At 37.2% G+C, this 27622-nt stretch overlaps 1 protein-coding gene across 1 annotated transcript in view; it reads left to right on the top strand.

The window, feature by feature from the left end:
- The first annotated feature begins 5144 nt into the window (after positions 1-5144).
- Positions 5145-27622, top strand: part of akt1 (AKT serine/threonine kinase 1) — a 57587-nt gene continuing 35109 nt past the window's right edge. Inside the window, exons 1-2 of the mRNA XM_089120609.1 lie at positions 5145-5300; positions 11907-12034. Of these exons, the coding sequence (XP_088976735.1) occupies positions 11986-12034 (49 nt within the window). The 5' untranslated portion in view covers positions 5145-5300; positions 11907-11985. The remainder of the gene's footprint in view (positions 5301-11906; positions 12035-27622) is intronic.

Below are 27622 nucleotides of genomic sequence, written 5' to 3'. Positions count from 1 at the left end.
TGTCAGGCAGGTTGTTAATGGTCCAGTCTCGCGATAACACCAGTGTACTGTACTTCAGGACAAACTCACACTGGGGCAGTAAGTAGCAGTGTTCACTTAAAAGACAGCTGTGCCACTCATTCTACATTAATAAAAGCTCATTTGTGTATGACCTTTAGCTTATATATATTATACCATATATATTAGAGAGAGAGAGATATTCAAATCTATATATTGTTCTATATATTTGTATATTGTCGTCAAGTTTTTTTTATTATTAAAAGCCTATATTATTTATATATTGTTTTCGAGTTTAAATGAAAAAAATGAAAACATAGCCTATTCCAGATTTTCAACTTGGCTTAGCTTTTTCTACTTTTTTTGTTGCATCTTAAATTTAGCCTATTAATATATTGCTTATATATTATTTTCAAGTTTAAATGGAAAAATCCAAGATTTTCAACTTTAATATAATTAAAATTTAATGCAGAGATTATATATATATATATATATATATATATACACACACACACACACATTTTAAGGGTTATTCACAAATTACAATATCTGCATTAACTGTATATTCACTTATCTTTTTTAGATATGCATTTAAATTTAGAGTTGTTTCAAACTTTTAACTCATAGCAGGTGCATTTTCATTTGTTTAGGTTTGAACACAAGCTGAAAATAAGAGACATTTGCAAACACAAAGTGAGGTGAAGAGGAACTAAATCTAAAGAGCATTAATACATTTTTTCCCTTTTCTATAGGAAATGAAGGGTATTTGGAAAGGGCTCATTAGATGCACAAGTTATTTTCAAATTGAGACTGTCCTCTTAAACCCGTCCAGCCCAAGCTTACACTTCATGTAAGTGTGTGATCAGAGGGTTCTGCTCATTGTTCAGAGCTCAGGTTAGCGAGAGAGAGAGAGAGTTTCTGGGATCTAATGGAGGCTAATCCTCGAGCTGGAATGTCTTGGCACCGACTCGCGCTCCAGTCTCCCTGAAGTTACTCTGAGCTTCAACTCCATACAGTAAATGCATGACGCCACACGTTATATTGCTCCACTAATAAGTCACACATGTACAGTGGGGTCCAAAAGTCTACGTCCACAATGGAAATATGGCATTTTTTCCACATTCCAAATAGGAAATAATATATATTAATAAATATAAAAAAATAAATAAAACGTTGAAAATAAAAAGTTGAAAATATGGGATATCCCCCCCCCCATTTGGTAAATAAAATATGAATAATATATTAAGAAATTAAAGAAAGAAATTTAAATAATAAAAATCTAAAAATCTAGTCCATTTAAACTTGTAAATAATGTACAAATATATTAATAAATAATCTAAAAATAAATTAAAATGTATTATTCAAAAATCTAAGACCAAGTTGGAACTCTGTTTTTTTTTATTCGTAAACAATATATAAATAATCTATTAATTAATAATTTTAAAATATTTTTTCATTATTTAAAAAAAATTAAGTCCAAGCTGAAAATTTCCCCCCATTGGAACTTGAAAACAATGAATAAATAATATATTAAGAATGAATTAAAAATGATTTAAAAGTTTTTCTTAAAGAAAATTAAATATCTGGGATTTTATTTCATGAAAAAATTGATATAAATAATTACTAAAACAGTATAAATAATTTATTAGCCTCCTATTTTTTATTCTTTAAATCTCTGTGACTGTCATGAAATGTAAATGAGTGTCATTAATCACTCGCCTCTTTGTTCAGACGGTCAGATTTTCTGAAGCTCAAGATGTTCTTTGGAGAGCATCATCTTCATCATTATCTTTATCATCATCATCAGGTTTAGCTTGTGTCGCTGCGAGACATTCTCAAATTCATGCAGTTGATCACATCATTTGTAATGGAAAACGACGTGCAAACTCTCTGCTGTCCATCTCCAGCCTTTAACCTTCGTTTCAACTAAAGCATCTGCTAAAAGAATACATGCAAATGTCTGATTCACACACAGATGCACCAGAACACATAGGTCAGGCTATTCTGGTACAGGAAGGTGTAGCTGATCCCAGATCTGCAGCTGCTGAGCTTCTGGCCTCGCAACTGTTCAACCTTTTGCTCAACAGCTGTCGGACACTTTAGAGACCAATTCAAGATCCTCTGAAGGACTGGCCTCGCTGCGGTCCCAGGGGGATAAGGTTTTATTAACAGTTTTGCAAGTAACAACAATTAACTGACATTTGAAATGAACAGCACTGTAAATGCACTGTAAGTGAGTTGACTTAACTTAAAAAAATTGAGTAAACCCGCTGCCTTAAAATTATTAAGTAAAAATCATGCTTAATTAAAAAAAAAAAAAGTAATGTGTTCACATAACTTAATAGTTTCAATTAAGCTCATTTAATCATTTTAAGGCAACGGGTTTACTCAATTATTTTAAGTTAAGTCAGCTGATCAATTTTTACAGTAGAACAATTGAGTTTGTAAATGAGGTTTTTATTTGTAATTTTTTTAGTAGCATTTTGCAAGTAACAACAATAAACATTTCATATAAATCCTGACGTTTGATGAACATGAACAATTGAGTTTGTACGAGGGACATAGAGTATTGATTGACATTTAAACAGTTATGAAATAAATAAGCTAAAAGAAATAAAAAAAGAAAGGCAAAATTAATGCATTTGCATTACTTTTGTTTTGACTCCAGTACGGGGATAGACAGATCTCATTTAAACATCTCACACTGACTCGATAATAGTGACACTGAGACTAGTTTGATCTTATTAAACATATTTTGGTAACAATTCATATGACAATTGTTAATGCTTTAGCTAAAGCATGTATTTATCTTTGTAAATGTTTTGTTTGTGCATTAATTGGTACATTGGTAACACTTTACAAGAAAGGTTCAACTTAATACAACTTTTGATTTTAATAATGCATTGGTAAAGTTTGCAATTAATCAAGATTAATAAATGCTGTAGACGTATTGTTAATTCCTTGTTAATTCCTAGTTCATTATAAAGTGTTAGTAATTTATTATCTGCTCATATAATAAAGAAAAATCACAAATAGTGTTTCTGTAATAACTCACTTTGTTTATTTTAGACAAAAAAATAAGTAATTTCTGTTCGGGGACGATATGTGTCTAAATAATTTTGTTTAATGAAATGCTCAGAGCTTTTGAACTGGAAATAAACTTGGCAATAATATATAAATTATATATTAATAAATAATTCAAAAATAAATTATAATTACTTTTAAAAATCTAAGACCAAGTGAATTTTTCCCCATTTAAACACGGAAATAATATATTAATAATATAATAATAATTTATTTTAAAAATAAATAATTATTATTTTAATCTGAGACTAATTTGAAAATCTGTTATTTTTCCTACTTAAACTTAAATATATATACATATATATATATAAATAATTTGAAAAGTACAAAAAAAGAAGTTGAAAATGATTGTTTTTTTTATCTCAAAGACAATATATACATAATATATAAATAATTCATTTAAAAATAAATATGAATTAAAAATAAATAAAAAAATTTCCCATTCAAACTTAAAATAATATATAAATATATTAATATATAAATAATTAAAAAAATATATATTTAAAAAAGAAGAAGTAAAACCAAGTTAAAGCTCTGGGATTTTATATTCTAATTTAAACTTATATATAAATTAATTATAATTTTAAATATATAAATAATATATGAATAAAAAATTTAAATGTAAAGTATATAAGCCTTAGCCCAAGTTGAACACTGAGTCCACAGTGACTGTCGGGTCCTCAGTGTTTCTGTCGGGCCTCTGAGCTTCATTCATGCGCTGCTGTAGTTTGTGAACGCAGTGTGTACGGGTGAGACAATGAGTGTTTGTGCAGCATGAGATCCAGCGTCTGAGAGCGTCAGACTTTCTCACAGGACAGACAGAGAGAGAGAGAGAGAGAGAGAGAGACTTTCCTGGTTTCTTTCTGTTCGTCTCATCAATGGCATTCCGACCCGAGACAGACAAAAGATCACATTCCTCTGCTGTCCACTGTCTCTCTGACACACACACACACACACACACACACACTGAATATTACATTTAAAGCACTTTATTGCCATGATTGTGTTTTCAATATTGCGAAAGCTTTATTCACAAAAACAACCAATGACAAGAAAAACAAATAACAACAAGAATGTATAATAAGGTGATGTGTAATGAATAAAAATAATTACATTTATCAAGACATTATTGAGACAAAAATACCGATGGAATAATTAACACATTATAGTTTATCAATTACTATGAGGAAAAAAATGCTATATATATCTCTCTTGTAGTGGTGATGGGATGTTGCATGGGACACATGCCTTTGGTGTGAGAGACCCGGGTTCGAATCCACTGTGAGACACCAATGTGTCCCTGAGCAAGACACATAACCCAGTTGCTCCAGAGGCGTGCGACCTCTGACATAGCAATAAGTCGCTTTGGATAAAAGCATCAGTTAAATATGTATTTAGTGTAGTAGTGTAGTGTTGTAGTGTGTAGTGTTGTTGTAGTGTAGTGGTTTAGTGTTGCAATGTGCAGTGTAATGGTACACTGTAAAAAAAATATTGATGGTTTAACTTAAAAAAGTAAGTAACCTGGTTGCCTTAAAATTTTAAGTTCATCGAACTGGAAAAAGTGAGTTAATACAATGAAGGAGAATGATTTAATCATCAGAAACTCAAAATTATATGTTATCTGAACTAAATAAATTATTTAAGTTGATTTGACAAACGAAAAAATGTTGTGATTACTACACTGTAAAAAAAATATTGTTGGTTTAACTTAAAAAAATAAGTAACCTGGGTTGCCTTAAAACTTTAAGTTGATTGAACTGGAAAAAGTGAGTTAAGACAATGAAGGAGATTAATTTAACCATCAGAAACTCAAAATAATAAGTTATCTCAACTAAATAAATTATTATAAAGTTGATTTGACAAAAGAAAATATGTTATGATAACAAATCTTGAAAATATTTTTTACAGTGTTTAGTGTAGTGTAGTGTAGTGTAGTGGTTTAGTGTAGTGTAATGTAGTGGTGTAGTGTGGTGTAGTGTAGTGGTTTAGTGTAGTGTTGTAGTAGTGTAATAGTGTAGTGTTGTAGTGTTGTGTTGATCCGGCGGGCTCTAGGACCCAGCGTTTGGCTCTCAGGGACTCCGAGTCTCGCGCTGTGGGGAGGAGGAGGAGGAGAGGACACGCTCGTGCTCATCTAAACACTTTTACCTGTTTTCTGTGGGATTAAAGTATCAGACGAAGCAGCGAGCGATGCGCCGGAGCCCTCAGTGAAATCAGTCTCGGTAAAGTCTCTCTCATTCACTTTAATGACGTGAGTTATTATCGGACAGTGAAGCCCTGAATAGGATGCGGTTATTTCTCTCTTCAGAGGCCTAAAATAAAACACTTTAACTCTAAAGATAAGCGACTCCACGCGGGGTGAATGAAAACACTGGTTTAGCTGCTGGTTAAAACTGTAACCTCTAGTTTCAACTCGTTAATGCCTTCATTATTCATCTGTCAGTCGTTACTTTGTGTCACTTTAAGCGCGTGCACGCCCAGGCCCAGCCGTTACAATGTTACAATGTTGCAAAAAAAAAATTGGAATGTTACTAAAATTCGAATGTTACTGTGTTTCTCTTTATTCTCCATACATTCCAATGTCTTTACGTGACAGTCCTGCTGTGTTTACAAGCGACATGTGCAGAACAGACTGTCTGTGTCTCTGTCTTCCTGTTAATAATTCATCAGTGTAATCTCAGGTGATTGTGTTTGTGTCTGTAAGAGTGTTTACAGTAACCATGTTGTTTTGATATGTAAAGTTCAATGGATGAATTTGATGAGATCGTCTGCCATTAATATATAGGCTAGTAATCAAAGGGGTATCAACACGTATATTCTCGTTATATCAGTCAGAAGTTGCTTGGATGGACTGTCAAAAAAGTCACGTGACTAACTCAAGCGGAAGATGTTGTCAGGGAAATGAGTGGATCATTCACTGTAAACACTGATTTGTGACTCCATCTAATCAACATGGATCTGGTTTACTTCAGGCTTGTTTAGTCTTTGATTCTGGATTGTTTATGATGATGATAGGTTGTTAAATACCACTTGAATTACTCATTCTACTTTTTCACATTTTAGAATTATAGTGAAGTAACCTAAGTAGGGATGAACCAATACTGATAACCAATAATTTGTTATATTTGAAAGACCTATTTATTGGCCGATAAACCTTAAAAGAAATGTTTGCATGATTTTTTAGAGGCATGATTACAAAAACAAGTAATGACACAAACACACAATTATAATATTAAGTAGCCGATATTATGACAGACATGTTGCACTAAACTGTATTTACCTTTTTTTGAAGTGATTCCAGTCACATTTCAAGCAATTCATTCAGAATCATCAAGTGTCTCAGCTGAAGGAAATAATACAGTATTTACCAGCTTTAATGTATCGGCCAGATTTTCTAATTGGGCCGATAATGATAACATTAAAAATGAACATAAACGGGCCGATATACACAAATGAAAGTATTGGAAATGATGAAACTTGTATTTTTAAACTTCATGAGGATGCTTTGCACTTTTCCTTCACTTTCAACTTTAAAAAACGACTATATTTATGAATAATATATTCATATTTAGCACTTGATTTTGAGGCGCGAACGCTAGACTCGACTGTGCATCCGCTGTCGTGTGACGTGTGTGGGCGGATGAGGGATGAAGATGCCGAAGGAATGTTTTACATTCTTCTGCGGGACGACTTTGAGCTCCTTCGGGTCCCGCTGACGCAGATCTGCCACCAGTAACACGCAGAATGTGAAGAATGCAGGAACTCAGACACAGTCGAGTGTATTGTGCGTTAGTGGTCGCGAATCGCCTGGTTTTAGACTCGCATCATATGACTGTCCGTGCCTCCGTGTTTTAGTCTGATTGGAGAGATTGCACTTCTACTCCAGATCCTGTGAACTAGAACGAGAGGTGACGTCACGCATGACTGAGTTGAACAAACCCCTAAAACCAAATATTAAACTCAGGACACAAGCTCAAGTGGTTTGGAGTTGCAGAGCTGCTTCTGTGCTTTAAAGTCTCCCTCAATCATTTGTATCCAATAAAACACGTCTTTGATCACCTAAATGAGAACATCTTTGAAAAAAAATGTCTTTATGTTACTCGACACCCTTGCTCATTTAGTATATGCGGTTCTATGAATATGCAAATGAGCCCCGCCTCCACTCACTCACTCACAATCACATGTTGATCTGATTGGTTACAAGGTGGTTTGTGACGTCAGAAACACCAGCGATTTCACAACGTGTTTTTGGTTTTGGGTACACACATAAACAACATTAAAAGCAGGATTTTCACCTGATGTGTTACCCGTACATATCCTCCTCATGTAAGTGCTTGAAGAGGGCCTGATCTAACAGACAGTTGTGGAGTTGTGAATGACTTGAAACAGGGCGGGGCCTGAGAGATGAAGGGCCTCGGGCCCCGCGGATCATGTGAGCAGGTTATTGGGTTCATTCAGACGGCCTGTTCTGGCTGTATGCCATCCTCTCGTCTCTGTGTGTGTGTGTGTGTGTGGACCGCTGCAGTGAAAACACTCTGGTCTTGTTGAAAAGCACATGGGTTTGCAGCTCACGGCCACAGCCCTTATATGATAGTTTAATGTATAGGCAGTCCCTCCAGGATTTCACGATTTTTTTTTGTGATTTTTGCGATCAAAATGACTGATTTTGTGGTGGTAATTTCCAAAAATTTGTGAAAAAATTTGCGATTTACATATAACATTTACCATAATAGTATTCAGTCCTTCCAGAAAAACGCTGAGTTTTTTTGTGATTGTTGCGGGCAAAAATGCTTGATTACGTAGCCCGTTTTCTTTAAAAATGCGATGGAAGGAATATGCGGGGTTTTTTTTGCAATTTTATGGGATGAAATTGGAGGAATTTGCAAAAATTGAGGGAACTTGCAAAAATTGCGGTTTGATAAAAAAGAGAAAAAAAGTGATTCCCCCAACACCCTGTTCTCACTCGGCTAATGTAAGAGTCATTTCTTATTACTTCCTTTGATAAACAAGCATACTACATCATAGAAAGTGCTGGGAATATTTAATTTCTCATCTTGTTTTATTTCAGATTGTAACGAGTGTAAATAAGGTGTGGCCCCTTTAAGAGCTGCGCGCTCCCTGTTGAACTCTCTGCAGTGTTATATGTGCGCCTCGAACACCCCATGTGTGCGTGTAATTTCTGTTTGATGCTACTTCTTTTATATTGTTGTTTATTAAGTAACGATGTGACGGTAGAACGTGTGACAGACAGTTATACGAGTTCGATTTGTGAGATGTCAATCGCCTCCGTGAGTCTGTCTGGCGTCGCGTAATTGCGTCACTTCATAACGTTCCCATGGAAACAGGGGGAAATGGCTGCTCTTGTGTGAAGCAAACGCACATTTTTCAACTTTCTGCTAAGATACATGTGACTTTTTTTGCAACGAAAATGCGAGGATTATGAAATTATGCAAACCCCGCATATTTTGCACGAAAATCGGCAATTTATGCAGCGAAAGTGCGGCGTATTTGAAAAAATGTGGCCCCCGCATAAATATGCGGACTTTGGCTGATTTTGCATTGAATTCAGCGATCGCATAATCGCGTTTTTCTGGAGGGACTGAACCGCTATGAACATTTTGGCGGATACAATAAAAGATAATTCTTTATATTTTAAAGCCGATAATAGACATATTGGCCGATAAATCTAAATCCAAATTTTCATATAATTTTTTAGAGCCTGATTACAAAATCTAAAATCAATGTTACAAGCACACAATTATAATGTCATGTAGCTGATATGACAGACTTGCATGTTGCACAGAGCTGTATTTCCCAATGCAATTCAAAGCCATCATCATCATTCAGCTGAAGGAAATAATACATTATTTATCAGCTTTAATATATCGGGCGAATTTTCTTGGGCCGATAACGATAAGATTAAAATGGACATATATCGTCCGATACCGATATAGTGGGCGATATATTGTGCATCACTAATGTATTTAATAATCAGAACTGTTTTATGAGAGTATTTAAACTGCACATAAGGCATCAGCTTTTTAATGATACAATGATGTTGAAATATACACTCTAAAAAATCCTGGGTTGTTTTAACCCAGGACAAACTCAAACGTTGGGTTAAAAATGTAACCCAATGGCTGGGTTTGTCCATATTTGACCCAAAATTGGGTTTAAACAACCTAGCATTTTTTTGATGCATGATAAATTGTTTGCATGACAGATTTATTGCATGGATTAAATAATGAAGCAGTGAAGGAAAGATATAATGAATATGTAATGCATGCATTTATGAAAATGCTTCTCTGTAGAGTTATCTTTCCAGCTAATCTTCGAGTTTATGGTCACTGAATGGCTTTAAATGTGACATTATTGTTCATAAGCTGTTCTTGAAACACTGCTTGATGGATAACTTGACAGATGATTATTTCAGTAAGTTGTTCTGTATCTTTCAACACTCCTTCTGATGGTCATTGATGTTCATTTGCTGCTGTAACTATCACTAATATTAAAAAGGAAGAGATGATCGGTTTAAGTGTCACAACACATTAAAGAGCAGCAAAAACACTTTTAGGCAAGGCAAGTTTATTTATATAGCACATTTCATACACAATGGCAATTCAAAGTGCTTTACATAGAAGAAATTAAAATAATCAAAAGAAATCAGAATAATTCAAACAGTTTAGAATAAGAAATAATGAAAAATAAAAATTATGATAAAAATAAAATACAGTAAATTAAAACCATTTAGAATAAAATGAAGTCTGTTTTTTCAATTTTACTGATTGTATTTCGTTATCATATTGAAAGAAAGCTTCGTTTCACATTAAAAATAACACAATTTAAAGCTTATTACCGCATGACAGGTGCGCTACAAATAAAGTTTTGTTCATCAATTATTCACTGAAGACAGCAAAGGCTAAAATATCTTGTTTATCAATGAGAAGTCGATGGTTATAGTCCAAAAAATGCTCAATAGCCGTCACTGTTTCATCCGAAAGCAGAAATCAGATAGTTCACATTTTCCATCAGTAGTTTTTGGTCGCCCGAAAATATACTGTATACAATATCTTAAAAGGAAGTGTTTTGGGCAGTCAGCTGACTCCTTTACTGCGTTCCTATTGGTTCATTTGCCGGATTAAATAAAGAATGCAGTCGTTGGTCAATTGTGTTTATTTATGATGCTGCCAGCCTTTAAACTCGACTTCCTGTCACACAGGAAGTGGTTTCTTCTGCAGTGCGTCTGATACTGTGACTCTTGATCTCCGTGATGAACGCCTGACAGTCGAGGCCTGCAGATGTGCAGCGTTTATTGTTGTGGATAGTGGATGGTAATAATAATTTATACTATATAATAATCAACTTATTGAACGTCACAGGGAGCTTTTATAAAGCACAGATTACGTTCAGTGTGTGACATTATCTAGATCTTGGCAATGCAGGGAAGTCTGAATATTATTAATAATACATTGAGCATTAATGCCTTAAATTATATTGTTGTTGCAGAGGTTTTATAAACGGTTTTACCACAGTCAACAGACAAGTCCCTAATTGCTTTACGTTTAGCTTATATTTGCATATGCATTTATTTGTTCAAAAATACTGTAAAAAATTGTGAAATATTTTTAGAATCCAAAACTGCTGTTTTCTATGTGAATATATTGTAAAGTGCAATTTATTCCTGTGATCATATCAATCATTACTCCAGTCTTCAGTGTCACACGATCCTTCACAAATCACTCTAATATGATTTGATGCTCAATTAGTATCAATTGTTAATAGTCATGACAGTCATTTGTAACATTATAAATGTCTTCACTGTCACCTTTAATCATTTATTGCATCAGATTGCTGAATAAAAATATTAATTTCTGATCCCAAACTATATTTCTAAAAGTGTATAATTCCCTTTATAAATATCAGTCTTTCTGCACATCGACTGTTAAAACCTAAAAGTGTGTTAATGTTTATGCATTTTCAAGCTCTTCACCAACCAACCAAGGTGGAGTTTTGGAAATATAATCATATTTCAGGGCTTACATGTCTTTATATGTTTATATCTGTAAAGTGTTTCTGTGTTTATTGCTTCATGATTCTGGGATGTTCTGGTTTGGAGAGCTCTACTTTAAAGGAGTAGTTCACATAAAAAAAAAAACTTTTGCTGATAATTTACTCACCCCCATGTCATCCAAGATGTCCACGTCTTTATTTCTTCAGTCGAAAAGAAATGAAGGTTTTTGATGAAAACATTCCAGGATTTTCTCCATATAATGGACTTCAATGGGGTCCAAACGGTTCAAGGTCCAAATGAGAGTTTCAGTGCAAACTGTTCAAAGGACTTTAAATGACACCGGACGATGAATAAGGCTCTTATCTAGGACCCTTCGAGTCATGACTCGAAAAAAGATTCGTTCATTTTGATGGAACGAGTTCGAACAGGAGAGTCACGAACGCGCATCACAGAACAGAGCAAGGCGAGCATTTGAGCTTATAAAACTTAAACTTTTGTATTTATTTATTAAATGAGCGATCGTTTCACTTGATAAGACCCTTATTCGTCGTCTGGAATCGTTTAAAGCCCTTTGAACAGTTTGCACTGAAACGGTCTTTTGAACTTTGAACCGTTTGGACCCCATTGAAATCCATTATATGGATATATGTTTTCATCAAAAACCTTAATTTCTTTTCGACTGAAGAAAGAAAGACACGGACGTCTTGGATGACATGGGGGTGAGTAAATTATCAGCAAAAGTTTTTTTAAAGTGAACTACTCCTTTAAGAGTTTAAGAGTGAACCGGGTCTGATCTTCATCTCTGCTCCACACACAGGAGAGCGTGAGAAGAGGTTTGCGCTGGCCGGAGCGAAGGACTCGGATCTGGACAGACTGACAGGCCGGCGCCGGAGAGCATGACGACAGACGGGGTGATCGTGAAGGAGGGATGGCTGCACAAGCGAGGTGTGTGTGTGTGTGTGTGAGTTGATCTGCTTTGATAACGTTCAGAACATGTAGGTTTTATCACCCCGAGGCAAAAGTGAGAGGAAGAACAAATTACTGACAACATGCGTGTGGAAGAGAGAACAAAGCATCACAACAGCTCAATAGGTTTCCCTTCAGGCTGTTCTTTTACACACACACACACACACACACACACAGCATTTAGCTGACAAAGTTTATAATCAAAGATTTGTTTGATAGCCTCTGAATCTGAGTTTCCTCTAAACTCTGTTGGAACAGCTGAAAGAAAGAAGCTGATTCTGATTCTGAACTGAAACGAGTCGTCAGTAATTCAGTCTGGGTTTATTACTAATTTGCATAATGCCACCCGATTGGCTGAACAGCGTCTCTTAGCTCCGCCCTCAAACACTAGTGTGTCTGAGACTGGGAGAGTTTGGTTCGTGTTGTTCATGTCGCTGTTTTCTGCTGATGAGATTGATACGGTAAAACCCTCGCCATCGTTACTGTTCAGATCACTGTGTGTTGAGCTGAGATTCTGATATGATAATGAGCCTTCTGACCAATCAGAGCAGAGCAGCTCTCAGAGAGGCGGAGCTTAGAGAGACGAAGCATTTCAGACACTCACTGAGATAAAGGGGATATGATTACAAAATGAACGTGTTTTTGATCTTGGATGCATGTGAACCTGTTGTAAGCAACGCCAAAATAACATTAGGAAGCTTTAAAATATCATAATGGGGCACTTTAATTAATGTAGTTCTTTCTCGTTGAATCTTCGCGTGTCACATTTGGTGAGATTGTGAGAAAAATGTACTTCTGCCATTGTGTGTTTGAACTTTCTGAGGTGATTTGATTAGGGCTGTGTGTGTATTGTGGTGAATGGGATATTGTGATATAGTGACAATATAGGATATTGTGTATTGTGTATTTAATGAAGTCAGTATGAAATGACAATTCACCATATATATTTTTAAATGCGCTTAAGAGCCGCATACAACAGTCCCAACACTAATAGCACAAAGAATAAAATAAAACCCCAAATATAGAATAGATGCGACTAGTCATAATTACCCTGCTGTACAATTAATGCAAGCTATAATTATCTTATTGTGAATGATTTTTTTATTAAATCATCAAAGCTCGCCTCGATCTTCCTTTAGTGACACATATGCCCAACTTCTCATTTTTTAGTTTGCATAAACCCCGCCTCTTTCAGATTCGCCTCCATTTCTGAGTGCCACGCCCACATCTCAGCATCCAATCAGCAGTCGATAGATAGAAACAAGCCCCGCCCTGCGTGGTTTCATCTTTCAATGATCCATTTCTCTCAGATGTACATGAAGAAAAACATCTTTTGCATCTTCCCTTCAATCTAGACTATCATGGGAATAAAAATCGCTATATATGAACAAATGATGAACTCGAATCTGTTGGAATATTAATATGCAAATGACTAGTTATGCATTATGGTAGCTTGTGTTACTACAGTATATGGTTAGTTTAGTCGACTTCAGGTGCTTTCAGAAACATTTCTGATTCTGTTACCACAATTGTGGACATGCATGAAGAATGAAAACGCATCACTTCCACTCTGCTAACCAGACGCACTGGCAGTGGTGCGCGCGTGATGGCTTTAGCAGGAGACGGTGGCGTCAGACGGGTGTCTGGTTAACCAGAGCCGGAAACAGGGAGGAGGTGGCGAAGGGGAAGGACCGTTATTTAGATCTCAGTGGCTGATACTGAAATATGTGAATGGAGAGTCTGCAGGGACGGGGAGTGGGTTTTCCACTTACTACAAATAATGTCCGGGCTGACGCTCGAGTTTCCCCCAGTTATAGTCATATCACGATCATATCAGGATATGGAGAAATCAAAAGCTAAATGGTCATATATTCATTAGATGTTTGTTTGATGTGTCTCTTTTCAAATAAGTAGGAACTCGATTCCTCAAATCTTGTGAATTCCTTAAATATTGTGAAACTTTAAGTGGCCAGACATTAAAACCTATGATTTACCTGATGTTTAGTTTTTGATTCCATGGTAAGATATTGCGTAGATATATACCGTACCATTCAACATGCATTAAATCGATCAAAAGTAACAGTAAAATCATTTTATAACATACACGTTACATGTTTGTTTCAGTAAGTTGAAATGTTTTATATAATAATTCACATTTTATGGATTGTGATATTGGCCGTGTGTTTACCATAACATGGCATTAAAAAACAAAACAAATATATAATGTTACAAAAGAAGTGCATCACAGATTCAACAACTATCTTAACATTCATAATAATCATAAATGTTTGATGATAATCAGATCCTCATATTAGAGTGATTTCTGAAGGATCATGTGACACTGAAGACTGAAAAATTCAGCTTTGATCACAGGAATAAATTACATTTTAAATTAGAGCCAGACTGATATATATCGGCAGACCGATATTATCGGCCGATATTAGGCATTTTCCAAACTATCGGTATCGGCAGTTATAATGGCCGATAAATGAATATTTCAAAAAAAAAAAAAATTAAAAACGGACGAAACACGCTTGAACCATGTCATGAGTGTTGGAGTTGTATAGTTTCTCCACCAGAGGGCGCTCTACACCGTTCCTGTTGGCAACACTCGTTGAGTTGGTCACGATAAATAAAATTGCTTTAATAACTATTAAAACAACATCCCCATCAGTTCTCTTAACTCAAATAAGCATGACAAAATATGTGACGATCATGTCCAGTTTAAAAAAATAAATAAATAAATAAAATATCGGCCGATATATCGGATTTTAAAACCCAAAAATATTTGTATCGATATCGGCCTTCAAAATCCTTTATCGGTCGTGCTCTATTTTAAATTATATCCATACTTTTATATAATATGTGTATAACATATCTTAAACTTGTTTTACTGTATTTTTGATCAAATAAATGCAGCATTAGTGAGCAGAAGAGACTTCTTTCACAAACATTTGCTAGCTTTAATATAAAGTATAAAATAATTTTCATTTATTTCCAGATTTAGTTTCATTCTGAACTTACGTAGCTATTTAAATGAGGATTCTCCATAGACAGAATGTTTTTTATACTGTACAAAGTAACTGTGTATTCTCTCCCCTCACACTAACCCGACCCCTAAACCTACGCTCCACACAAAACTTTCTGTCTTTTTACATTTAAAAAAACTTTATTTTTATACCATATTTACAGATGAGGTCGTTCCTAAACGAGGTTTTTGGAGATTTTGGTCACTTCTGGGTACAAATTTGTCCCCAAAATACAGTCAAGTAGACACACACACACACATCTCTCTCCCTCCCGTCAGGAGTGTGTGTCCGTCCGGTCGGCTGTCAGTGCGCCAGCATCTGTGTTCAGTGAAATGTCACCGGGACTGTCCGCGTGTTTGGATTGGACAGCGTTCGTTCCCCTCGGCCAGAGCACAAGGCTTCTGGTGAACGGGTGAAGATGTCACGTCACTGTCAGCTCACCTTTGCCACCGTCTGCCATCACACAGACGGGTTGTTTGGTGCGTTTGACCCGCGGTCCAGAGACAACACACTCTCAGAGTTTAATACAGCAGTGTGGAATCTGACAGCGTCCGTCCAGCGCGAGACGCTCCGTTTGTCTGTAGACCTCAGCTCTTCTGGTCTCATGAAGAAGTCTTGCTCTTCCTCAGTATTTTTGATTTCCAGAAAATATCTAAACATTCTTAAATCGTGATACATTTGCTAGAGAAGCAAAATCTCTTGTTTGAAATCAGTGTGTGAATTAGGTTTATTTTTTGAGCCCATTGGCAAATTTGTTCCTGGTTTAAAGTCCCCCTGTGGTTGTAAATCCAGCTTTTAATGTTGTTTATTTGGGCTGGGTAATAAATATCGATTTCTTGATATTAATCGATTCTCATTTTTACGAACCGATATCGATTCTTAAATCTCAAGAATCGATTAGTCATCCTGTTTCATTTGAATGAATGGGACATTGTATCGCAATAATCTTTGTCCTTTGTTACTATTGATATGAAACAAAGTCTCAATTTTCAAATTACGTCCATTTTCTTTAGAAATTCAAAAACATAAATAGCGTTTTGGCGCTGTGGCGTGAGATCGCTCTGGAAATAATCATGAATGAGCATCTGAAAGTGTGTTAAAGATAGAGTACAACTTATCGAAATCCGTATCATGTCACATTGATTCGCTCAATCAGCGCTTCAACCGTGGAAAGACGTCAATTAAACAGCTTGTAATCAATGTATCGTCATATTTACCTCAGAAAACCCGCATAAACTCGTTAGTCAGCTAGAAAAAATAACTCTAGAGAGGAGCATTTTGCTACATATATACACCATATTACATATGCATTATTATCTTAATGTTCTTCAATATTTAATGCATATTTGAATAAATCTGTAATAAAAAATTTTATGACAGCCACTATTTAAATGTTTATATTTCATATGATCTTCTTATTATAAAAATAAATAAAAAAGTGTATTTTAAGTGTTTGTATAGCTACAAAACAGTTCATTATTACCTTCACATTAGGCTAATGAAGCCTATTGGCTACAACTAGACTCCCATACTTTACAGCATTAGTTAAGAGATTTGATTTCCTTGTGAAAATTTGCCATTTATTGTAACTGATATCAAAAATAATCAATATTGAATCAAATCGGAATCGAATCGCAAGCTTGTGAATCGAAATCGAATCGAATTGTGAAATTTGTGTCAATACCCAGCCCTATTGTTTATGTGTCTATGTGGTGTTTTTAATAAGACACACCATGTGTAAGTTGATAAGTGGACAGCATTGCTGAGTATTTCCTCCTTAAAACTGCAGTGAAGCAAAGACAGTCTCAAAAACACACTTTGAATTCGCTGGTGTTTCTGACGTCACAAACCACTTTGAACCACTTTGAGTGGAGGCGGGGCTCATTTGCATATTCATAGAACCGTGCATACTAAATGAGGCAAGGGTGTCGAGTTACATTCAAGATATTTTAAGGCATCAAGACATTTTCTTCAAGAAAAAAAAAACGTTTACATGTAATTTTGATGATCAAAGATGAGTTTTAAGGGATAAAATGATTGACTATAGGGAGACTTTAAGCACAAACTTGATGTAAGTCGTCGTTTAGGGGCCCGTCTGATCTGGCGAAACATATTCTGTGTTTCACCATCAAAGGTTTCTATTTACAGTGTTTTTCAGCGTTGAGCAATATAGCCAATCACAGCCATATGTGTTGATTTCTTGAACTCAGTGGCCAATCAGAGGTGTTTAAGTTAGTCAAAACGCCGGAGTATTTGTTGCATGCTTGTGAATCAGTAAATGTATCTTGATTTAAGAATCTTTAAACATGGAAAACAAATCTGCATGTTGCATAGAAATGCAAACGTTGTTCGCATCATAAAGTATTTATGTATTTATAGTATAAATTAGCTCAACCAAACCCTTTGTGATTCCTTCAAGACCATTTTGCTAAAACATGTCCACAGTTTAATTATCTAAATAAGATCTAAAGTTACTCTGAAATGTATTGTTATCATTTACTCGCCCCGTACACAAGAAGAGATGCTCTTTTCATGAACAAGAAAACTGTGAATACAGGAGCTTTCAAAAAGGACTGAATTGTTGTTCAAATGAACTTTAATGCATAACTTTCCTGATAGCTCAAAGCCTCTCTCGCGACACCAAGGTTATGGGTTTGATTCCCAGTCAATGCATGAACAAATGATCAAAAATATACTTTCAAGTCGCTTTGCATAAAATCATCTGCCGTTTGCATGTTATCAGAGAGAAGCAAAAGCATTTCTGTTGCATGTTGTTTGCTGGAAGTGACAGATTTCTGAAGCGTGGCGTTTTCATCTCAGCGATGGTTCCTCTGAATCCAGGTCATTGTGCACTTGTCTATAAATATAGTTTAACAGCAGCAGCCGAGGGATTTCTTTCATTTGTTTTAGTCTGTATTTAGTTCTCCAGCCACTGAAAACTCAAACGGCATCGACCTTACAATCCCTGCACCGGAGAAGGTCACATTCTAGATTCCCTGATCTGAGAACAACTTGTGCTTTTGTTGCCTTCAGCGAAACTTAATTAGCCTCTCGATTCTGTATCAATTAGTCATGTGTTGTTCATGTGTAGGAAACTGGCATTTCTTTGTTCCTCCTTTTCTTTGTACCAGCCTAAAATCTAAATGCACTTTGGTAATTCAAGTTCCTGTTCCTATTCTGAATGCATCTAAAGAAATGCATGTTTGTCTTCATAATCTTTTGATATAACAGCTTCCTTAGAATAATGTGCACTGCCGAAAGACCAAAAGCATGTATTAAGAAAGCAATAAATGTCCATTACTTTAAGTGCTGGTGAATCTGTCAGATGTGTTTCAGGTCTGTTTTGTCTGTCAGAGCTCAGCGGTTTCAGCATCTGGAGTGGATTGACGTCATGCACTCGTCTGATTCATTCCAACAAACGTAAAGAGGCTATGTTTTATAAAGCCAAAAATGCACTGTTTTCTGCCAAGTGAGGACATCACGAAACACCAAAGCATGAGAACATCAAGGCCATGAGCTCAGCGAAGGCCAGTGAGACTGAGGCCTGATGCACCCGTCAAACTCTCCATTATCTGGAGTGAAGAGGAAACGGCCCCTTCTTAGACTAATGAAGGGAAATCAAGTAAAGTTTATTTACTGGATAAAGATACTTTTTGAAATTCATGCAAAACTAGATAACATTTTCATAGTAGTGCAACCTGGGTGTTGCTGTGTGGTTGCTAGGATGATGCATGAGTGTTGTGAGTGGTTGCCTGGGTGTTGCTATGTGGTTGCTAGGATGATGCAGGAGTGTTGTGAGTGGTTGCCTGGGTGTTGCTATGTGGTTGCTAGGATGATGCAGGAGTGTTGTGAGTGGTTGCCTGGGTGTTGCTATGTGGTTGCTAGGATGATGCATGATTGTTGTGAGTGGTTGCCTGGGTGTTGCTGTGTGGTTGCTAGGATGATGCAGGAGTGTTGTGAGTGGTTGCCTGGGTGTTGCTATGTGGTTGCTAGGATGATGCATGAGTGTTGTGAGTGGTTGCCTGGGTGTTGCTATGTGGTTGCTAGGATTATGCATGACTGTTGTGAGTGGTTGCCTGGGTGTTGCTATGTGGTTGCTAGGATTATGCATGATTTTTGTGTGTGGTTGCCTGGGTGTTGCTGTGTGGTTGCTAGGTTTATGCATGACTGTTGTGAGTGGTTGTCTGGGTGTTGCTATGTGGTTGCTAGGATGATGCATGAGTGTTGTGAGTGGTTGCCTGGGTGTTGCTATATAGTTGCTAAAATGATGCATGAGTGTTGTGAGTGGTTGCCTGGGTGTTGGTATATAGTTGCTAGGGTTATGCATGAGTGTTGTGAGTGGTTGCCTGGGTGTTGCTATGTGGTTGCTAGGATGATGCATGAGTGTTGTGAGTGGTTGCCTGGGTGTTGCTATATAGTTGCTAGGGTTATGCATGACTGTTGTGAGTGGTTGCCTGGGTGTTGCTATATAGTTGCTAAGATGATGCATGAGTGTTGTGAGTGGTTGCCTGGGTGTTGCTATGTGGTTGCTAGGATTATGCATGATTGTTGTGTGTGGTTGCCTGGGTGTTGGTATATAGTTGCTAGGGTTATGCATGACTGTTGTGAGTGGTTGCCTGGGTGTTGGTATATAGTTGCTAGGGTTATGCATGAGTGTTGTGAGTGTTTGCCTGGGTGTTGCTATGTGGTTGCTAGGATGATGCAGGAGTGTTGTGAGTGGTTGCCTGGGTGTTGCTATATAGTTGCTAGGGTTATGCATGACTGTTGTGAGTGGTTGCCTGGGTGTTGCTATGTGGTTGCTAGGATTATGCATGATTGTTGTGTGTGGTTGCCTGGGTGTTGCTGTGTGGTTGCTAGGTTTATGCATGACTGTTGTGAGTGGTTGTCTGGGTGTTGCTATGTGGTTGCTAGGATGATGCATGAGTGTTGTGAGTGGTTGCCTGGGTGTTTCTATGTGGTTGCTAGGATGATGCATGAGTGTTGTGAGTGGTTGCCTGGGTGTTGCTGTGTGGTTGCTAGGTTTATGCATGACTGTTGTGAGTGGTTGTCTGGGTGTTTCTATGTGGTTGCTAGGATGATGCATGAGTGTTGTGAGTGGTTGCCTGGGTGTTGCTATGTAGTTGCTAGGATTATGCATGAGTGTTGTGAGTGGTTGCCTGGGTGTTGCTATATAGTTGCTAAAATGATGCATGAGTGTTGTGAGTGGTTGCCTGGGTGTTGGTATATAGTTGCTAGGGTTATGCATGACTGTTGTGTGTGGTTGCCTGGGTGTTGGTATATAGTTGCTAGGGTTATGCATGACTGTTGTGAGTGGTTGCCTGGGTGTTACTATATAGTTGCTAGGGTTATGCATGACTGTTGTGAGTGGTTGCCTGGGTGTTGCTATATAGTTGCTAGGGTTATGCATGACTGTTGTGAGTGGTTGCCTGGGTGTTGCTATATAGTTGCTAGGGTTATGCATGACTGTTGTGAGTGGTTGCCTGGGTGTTTCTATGTGGTTGCTAGGATGATGCATGAGTGTTGTGAGTGGTTGCCTGGGTGTTGCTATGTGGTTGCTAGGATTATGCATGACTGTTGTGAGTGGTTGCTTGGGTGTTGGTATATAGTTGCTAGGGTTATGCATGACTGTTGTTGTGAGTGGTTGCCTGGGTGTTGCTATATAGTTGCTAAGATGATGCATGAGTGTTGTGAGTGGTTGCCTGGGTGTTGTTATGTGGTTGCTTGGATGCATGAGTGTTGTTGTGAGTGGATGTTCTACGGTGATAGAATGTTTTAGTAGTTTCTAGATTGTTACTGTGATGCAGTGATGTGAGTGGTTGCCTGGCTGTTGCTACGTGTTTTCTAGGATGATGCTAGAATGTTTTGAATGTTTACCAAATGCTACAGTCTTGTGAGTGGTTGTCAGGGTGTTGCTATCTGATTGCTAGATTGTTAGTATGATGCTAGTGTGTAACCTTATGGTTTCTTGGACACTCTAAAGTTTTGAGTGGTTGCTAGAGTGTTACTATGATGTTAGAGTGTTGTGAGTGGTTGCCAGGCTGTTGCTATGTGGCGTCTAGGGTGATGCTAGAATGTTTTGAGTGGTTGCTACAGAGTGTTACTAATATGATGCTAGTGTGTTGTAAATGGTTGTCACTGTGTTGCTCTCTGATTGCTAGTGTTACTATGATTCTGGAGTGTTTTGAGTGGTTGCCAAAGTGTTGCTATTGAGGTTGCTAGAGTGTTAGTATGATGCTAGTGTGCCGCTGTGTGGTTTCTATGATGCTAGACTATTTTGAATGGTTGCCAGGGTGTTGCTATGATGCTATAGTGCCATGAGTGTTGTGAGGTGTTGCTATGTTGTTGCTAGGATGATACTAGAGTGTTCTATATGATTGCCTGGGTGTTTCTATTTGGTTGCCATGTAGCTATGTTGCTTGTGAGTGGTTTTGGTTTTTTTTTTTGGTTGCAACTTTTAATCAGTTTATTCCATACTTGCTGTAAAAAAGTATACTTTTTTTTTTACTGAAATTTTTTACTGACTTCAAACCTTTGATGCATAGCATACATTAAGCTATATAATTTTTTTCCTGGTGATTTAACATGAAATTTATTTTTGCAACCATGTAGTTATTTCTCATTTGATTATTTAATTTTAGATTTTTCTCGTACACTTCAAAGCAAGCACACTAATTCCTGTCCGTACCACGAAATACTCATAAAGCATAAAAGATAACTTCTCATTAGATTAGCGGAGCTTTCCCAGTGCGACACCACGCCTCTCCTCTCCTCTGACTCTCTCCATCACTGTCGGAGGGTGACAGCTGAGGCACATCAGCGCCGGGTCTCTGGCTGGACGAGCGTCGGATCACGGTTCCCCGGTTCCCTGGTGGATCTCACTCTCTCTCTGTCTGGGGGCCAGCAGGTCCCGGTGCTGCGGGTGATGGCAGACAGGCTCCTGCTAAATGTGCTGGAGAGATGTAAATTACCAGAGTGCAGCTGTCAGCGTGTGTGTGTGCGCCAGCAGGGTCTGCTTCTGTCTGCGTATCTGCCCGCTGTGTGCTTACTTTTCTGTGCCGAAACCTCCTGCTCTGCAATTGTGCTGCTCGTCCGGCCCATTTTTCTCTCTGCCTTCCTCTTCTTCTGTTCATTCTCTCCACTTTCTTTCCACTCTTTCGCGTGTCTGCTGGCGTTCCCCGTGTTTCTGATCGCTGTGGTCTCGCCCGCCTCTGTCATTCATCATAAACATATCTTCAGCTGTTAGAGTCGCTGTTGTTTCAGAATGTGTTTGTCAAGTGGGTGAGAGAGTGCTGTTGCTTTATATTTAGATAATATGAGTAAAGATATACGAGTAAACTTGCACAACAGTCTACTACGCACTTGTACAAAGGGTAATTCATTGAAGTGTCACAGATTCATTTTACTGTTACGCCTCAGATTTTTAGAACCTTAGATTTTAGAACCGTAGATTATAGAACCTTCGATTTTTAGAACTTTTGATTTTTTTAGAACCTTAGATTCTTAGAACCGTAGATTATAGAACCTTATATTTTTAGAACCTTATATTTTTTGCATCCTTGTTTTTAGAATCTTAGATTTTTAGAACCTTAGATTTTAGAACCGTAGATTATAGAACCTTATATTTTTAGAACCTTGTATTTTTAGAACTTTTGATTTTTTTGAACCTTAGATTCTTAGAACCGTAGATTATAGAACCTTATATTTTTAGAACCTTATATTTTTTGCATCCTTGTTTTTAGAATCTTAGATTTTTAGAACCTTAGATTTTAGAATCTTAGATTTTAGAACATGAGATTTTTTCAGAACTTTTGATTTTTAGAACCTTAGATTTTAGAACCGTAGATTATAGAACCTTATATTTTTAGAACTTTTGATTTTTAGAACCTTAGATTTTAGAACCGTAGATTATAGAACCTTATATTTTTAGAACCTTATATTTTTAGAACTTTTGATTTTTTTACAACCTTAGATTCTTAGAAACATAGATTATAGAACCTTATATTTTTTGCATCCGTGTTTAGAATCTTAGATTTTTAGAACCTTAGATTTTAGAATCTTAGATTTTAGAACATTAGATTTTTAGAACTTTTGATTTTTAGAACCTTAGATTTTAGAACGGTAGATTATAGAACCTTATATTTTTAGAACCTTGTGTTTTAAGCATCTTAGTTTTTAGAATCGTACATTTTTAGAACCTTCGATTTTAGAATCTTAGATTTTAGAACATTAGATTTTTCGAACTTTTGATTTTAGAACCTTATATTTTTAGAACCTTATATTTTTAGCATCTTAGCTTTTAGAATCTTAGATTTTTAGAAACTTTGATTTTAGAATCTTAGATTTTAGAACATTAGATTTGTAGAACTTTAGATTGGTTCAATAGATTTTAGAACATTAGATTTTTAGAACCTTAGATTTTAGAATCCAAGATTTTAGAACATTAGATATATAGAACTTAAGATTTGTTTAATAGATTTTAGAACCTTAGACTTTGAGAATGTTTAGAACTACAGATCATCCTTATCTAGTTATTTAGTCTAATAAACCTGGCTTCACGTCGTTTCCAGGAGTGCTTAAGTTTATATCAGTCATATCTGATCTCATACAAGAGACCAGGCAGCATTTCCAAGGAATATAGTAAAAGAATGTCTCTAGTTTGAGGGGTTAGTGACATCAGACAGTCTCTTCCTCTCTAATTGAGCAATTCTTGACCAGAATAAGCTGAAAAGTGAAAAATAACGCTGAGAAGATCTGACGTGCGTGTGTAATTGTCCATGCACATATTGGGATTTATAGAAAATAAATTTGGCATAAAAATGTGTGCACTGGTTTACTGGTGAGCGGAGTAATGAAGTACAAATCTGCCTTTTTTTTTGCATACACACACTTTTAGGAGGAAATCTACACAAAGATGCATATACGAGACTCCAGATGTTATGCGGAAAAGCTTGCAGGATTTTTAGTATTGCTATGCTGCAGTTTCATTTGCTGAAAATGACCTTTAAACATGCTTCAGTCTCCTCTGACTGCATAATCACGACTTACTTTGACGACAGACTTCTTACATTAGAACATTTGCATTGTATATGCTCAAACCATTAATCTTACGGCTTCGTTCACGCAGAGCATCAATACGAAACTTCTCTGGTAATGTGGACCGGGTTTGATTAGTTTGGGTTTAAAAGATGCTTAATATACAGTCAAACCAAACATTTATTCAGAGAGCTTCAACATATTATTACAGTTTATTCGCTACACTCTCCGAAAAAAAAAAAAAAAGGTACAAAAGCTGTCACTGGGGCTGTACCTTTTCAAAAAGTACACTTTTGTACCCAAAGGCTGCGTATTGGTACCTTAGTGGTACATATAAGCACCTATAATGTACATATTACCACCAAAAATGCACAAATTAGCTCATGAAATGTACATATCAGCACCTAAAATGTACATATCAGCACCGTCCTTCTGTTGGACTCTCACACATGAATTATGTTGAATACCAGTTTAGCTCAACCAGTGACCAAGCAATGCTTCATGTTGTTCAGTGTGTGTGTAAAAAGAGCATTAGCGATTACAGAAAACACACTTCAGCAAAACTTGATCAGCTCAAATTGTCTGCACTCAATATATATATATAGGTTCTATATAGAACTTTAAAAGGTTCTACCAGCACTACGTATTTGGAACCCCTAAAAGGTTCTATACACTCTTAAAAAAGGGTTCCTCTGGGTTCTATATAGAACCCTGGGGTTCCGTACTTGGCCAATAGAACCTTTTACCAAAAAAAAAAAAAATCGGTTCTATAAAGAACCATTTTGGAGTTCCATATATGAAGCGGGGGATGGAACCATTTCTGGTTCTAAATAGAACCATTTCTTCTAAGAGTGTGAATATTTTTTCTAAATTTGACTTAGTCACTGTACGGAGAATTATTGCATATAATATGTCACTGTTTACTTTATTTTGCTCTCCTCACTTTCATATTTGAACTATAATGTCTGGTGTGTGAATAATTTTTGGTTTGACTGTATTTACTAGTGTTGTCAAATGAGAACAAAACTTGAACTCAATGTTGTCTGTATGTCTCTCGTCACAAAATGATGTTCTCACAGTCCTTCACGGCGCCGGACACGATCTCACAACAATAACGTCATTCTGTCGGGACTCATGCGAGCATCTGTACGGGTCGCTGGAATTTTTCGCTCCTGTTTGTTTGTTTTCTTTGCACTATCCCAGTAAACTAATCCATGGAGCGCTTGTTTACCGGAACGAAAAGGGGGGGAAAGAATCTACAACACAAAAAGCAGCGGAGGGGGAAAAACTTCCCACAGTGTCTCTATGGTAATCAGCAGGTGCCTGTGGCCGGCGAGAAGAAGTGAAGCCTTTCTTACGAGCGTGAGAAAGAGTGTCCGAGCCCTCTCCTCCCCCCCGCGCCTCCGTTCACCCCTTTTCTCTTGTACGGTGGCAGAACCCACCCCAGCGGCAACAGTGGTGGCTGCCAAACGCTCCCTCTGATCCAGCTGCAATGAAAAACGGGACCAACAAAAGACGGGAAGAAAAGGCAGAAGAAGATGGAGAAGCTGCGGAAGAGTTTAAGCTCCTGGTTGGCAGTGCCAGGACGCTCGGGCAGAAATGAACTTTATTTATCTGGAGGGGGAATATTTGCCTCCCAGATTTGATTTAAATGGGAAGGAAAAGCAAATTCATATTCTACTCGTATAAAAACAAGTTTATGCCAAATTCTTAAATGTGGAGACATAGAGAGCAGCAGTGACCTGGTTGCAGAAGTATTTTCCCCTTGCAATATTTTAGGGATTTTGAAAATGTGATTTAGTGAACTTATTTATTTATTTATTTTTATAATTTAGTGAATTTGGATTTTAGTGTATTTTTTTTTTTTTTGCACAAGAAACCACTTCATACTATCAAAGCACATTAAATCCTTCACTAGATATGCAACGAAAAGATAATTATTAAATATTTAATGTTTTATTTTAGGCCTGTCTAGCCCAAAGTTAACTTATATTTTGACACCTATGGAGGGTGAATTGAGAAAATATATGCATAAATAACATATAGAAATATATATATATATATATACACTCTTAAAAGAAATGGTTCTATTTAGAACCAGAAATGGTTCTATCACCCGCTTTATATATGGAACTCCAAAATGGTTCTATATAGAACCTTTTTTTTTTTGGTAAAAGATTCTATTGGCCAAGTATGGAACCCCCGGGGTTCTATATAGAACCCAGAGGAACCCTTTTTTAAGAGTGTATAGAACCTTTTAGGGGTTCCAAATACGTAGCACTGATAGAACCTTTTAAGGTTCTATATAGAACCTTTTCTTCTAAGAGGGTACACACACATATTTCCTGGCTAGCCACTGATTGCAATTGTTTTTTTTAAATGTTGATGCACAAAATAAGTTGTAAATATTGCATAGCAGATGGAAAGTGTCCTATAGGTTTTACATATGTGCTGTAGAGCATGTTTGTCACTGTCGGTGGCCTCTTAGCCCTGAGAGCCGGTTAGGGACGACCCGCTGCTGGACCTCTGGCTCATTGATATGCAGAGGACGGGCTCGTCCGGCACAGCTGCAGGATACCCGCTCACAGGGGCTCCAGGGGGAGAGGGGGAGGCCCAGGAAAAACCAACAAAAGAGCCCCCCCCCATTCCCGGTTTTCAAAGATTTAATTCCCTAAATCCTGAAGCTCTCCTCCTCTCCTTTCTCCTCTCACACACAGCCTGTCACCCGCGTTTCCCATCCTCGCGCTCGTCCTGAGCCATGAATGCAGTGGCAGTGGGAAGTGTCAGGAAGTCTCGGGACGTGTTAGGGAGTCCCAGGAAGTGTCAAGGAGGGTTGGGAAGTGTCAGGAATATATATGAATAATACTGTGTACACACTCACCTAAAGGATTATTAGAAACACCTCATTAATGCAATTATCTAATCAACCAATAACCCATGTGATCAATGCATTTAGGGGTGTGGTCTCCTGAACTCCAAACTGAATGTCAGAATGGGAAAGAAAGGTGATTTAAGTGTGGCCGGTCTGAGTATTTCCCAATCTGCTCAGTTACTGGGATTTTCACACACAACCATTTCTAGGGTTTACAAAGAATGGAGTGAAAAGGGAAAAACATCCAGTATGGGTCAGTCCCGTGGGCCAAAATGCCTTGATGATGCGAGAGGTCAGAGGAGAATGGGCCGACTGATTCAAGCTGATAGAAGAGCAACTTTGACTCAAATAACCACTCGTTACAACCGAGGTATTCAGACAACACACACAACCTTGAGGCGGATGGACTACACCAGCAGAAGACCCCACCGGGTACCACTCATCTCCACTACAAATAGGAAAAAGAGGCCAAAATTTGCAAAACTGGACAGTTGAAGACTGGAAAACTGTTGCCTGGTCTGATGAGTTTCGATTTCTGTTGAGACATTCAGATGGTCGAGTCCGAATTTGGCGTAAACAGAATGAGAACATGGATCCATCATGCCTTGTTCCCACTGTGCAGGCTGGTGGTGG

Source organism: Pimephales promelas, chromosome 15, assembly GCF_988280905.1.
Source record: "Pimephales promelas chromosome 15, fPimPro1.hap1.1, whole genome shotgun sequence".
NCBI lineage: Eukaryota > Metazoa > Chordata > Actinopteri > Cypriniformes > Leuciscidae > Pimephales > Pimephales promelas.
This window is presented reverse-complemented; position numbering and strand designations above follow the sequence as displayed.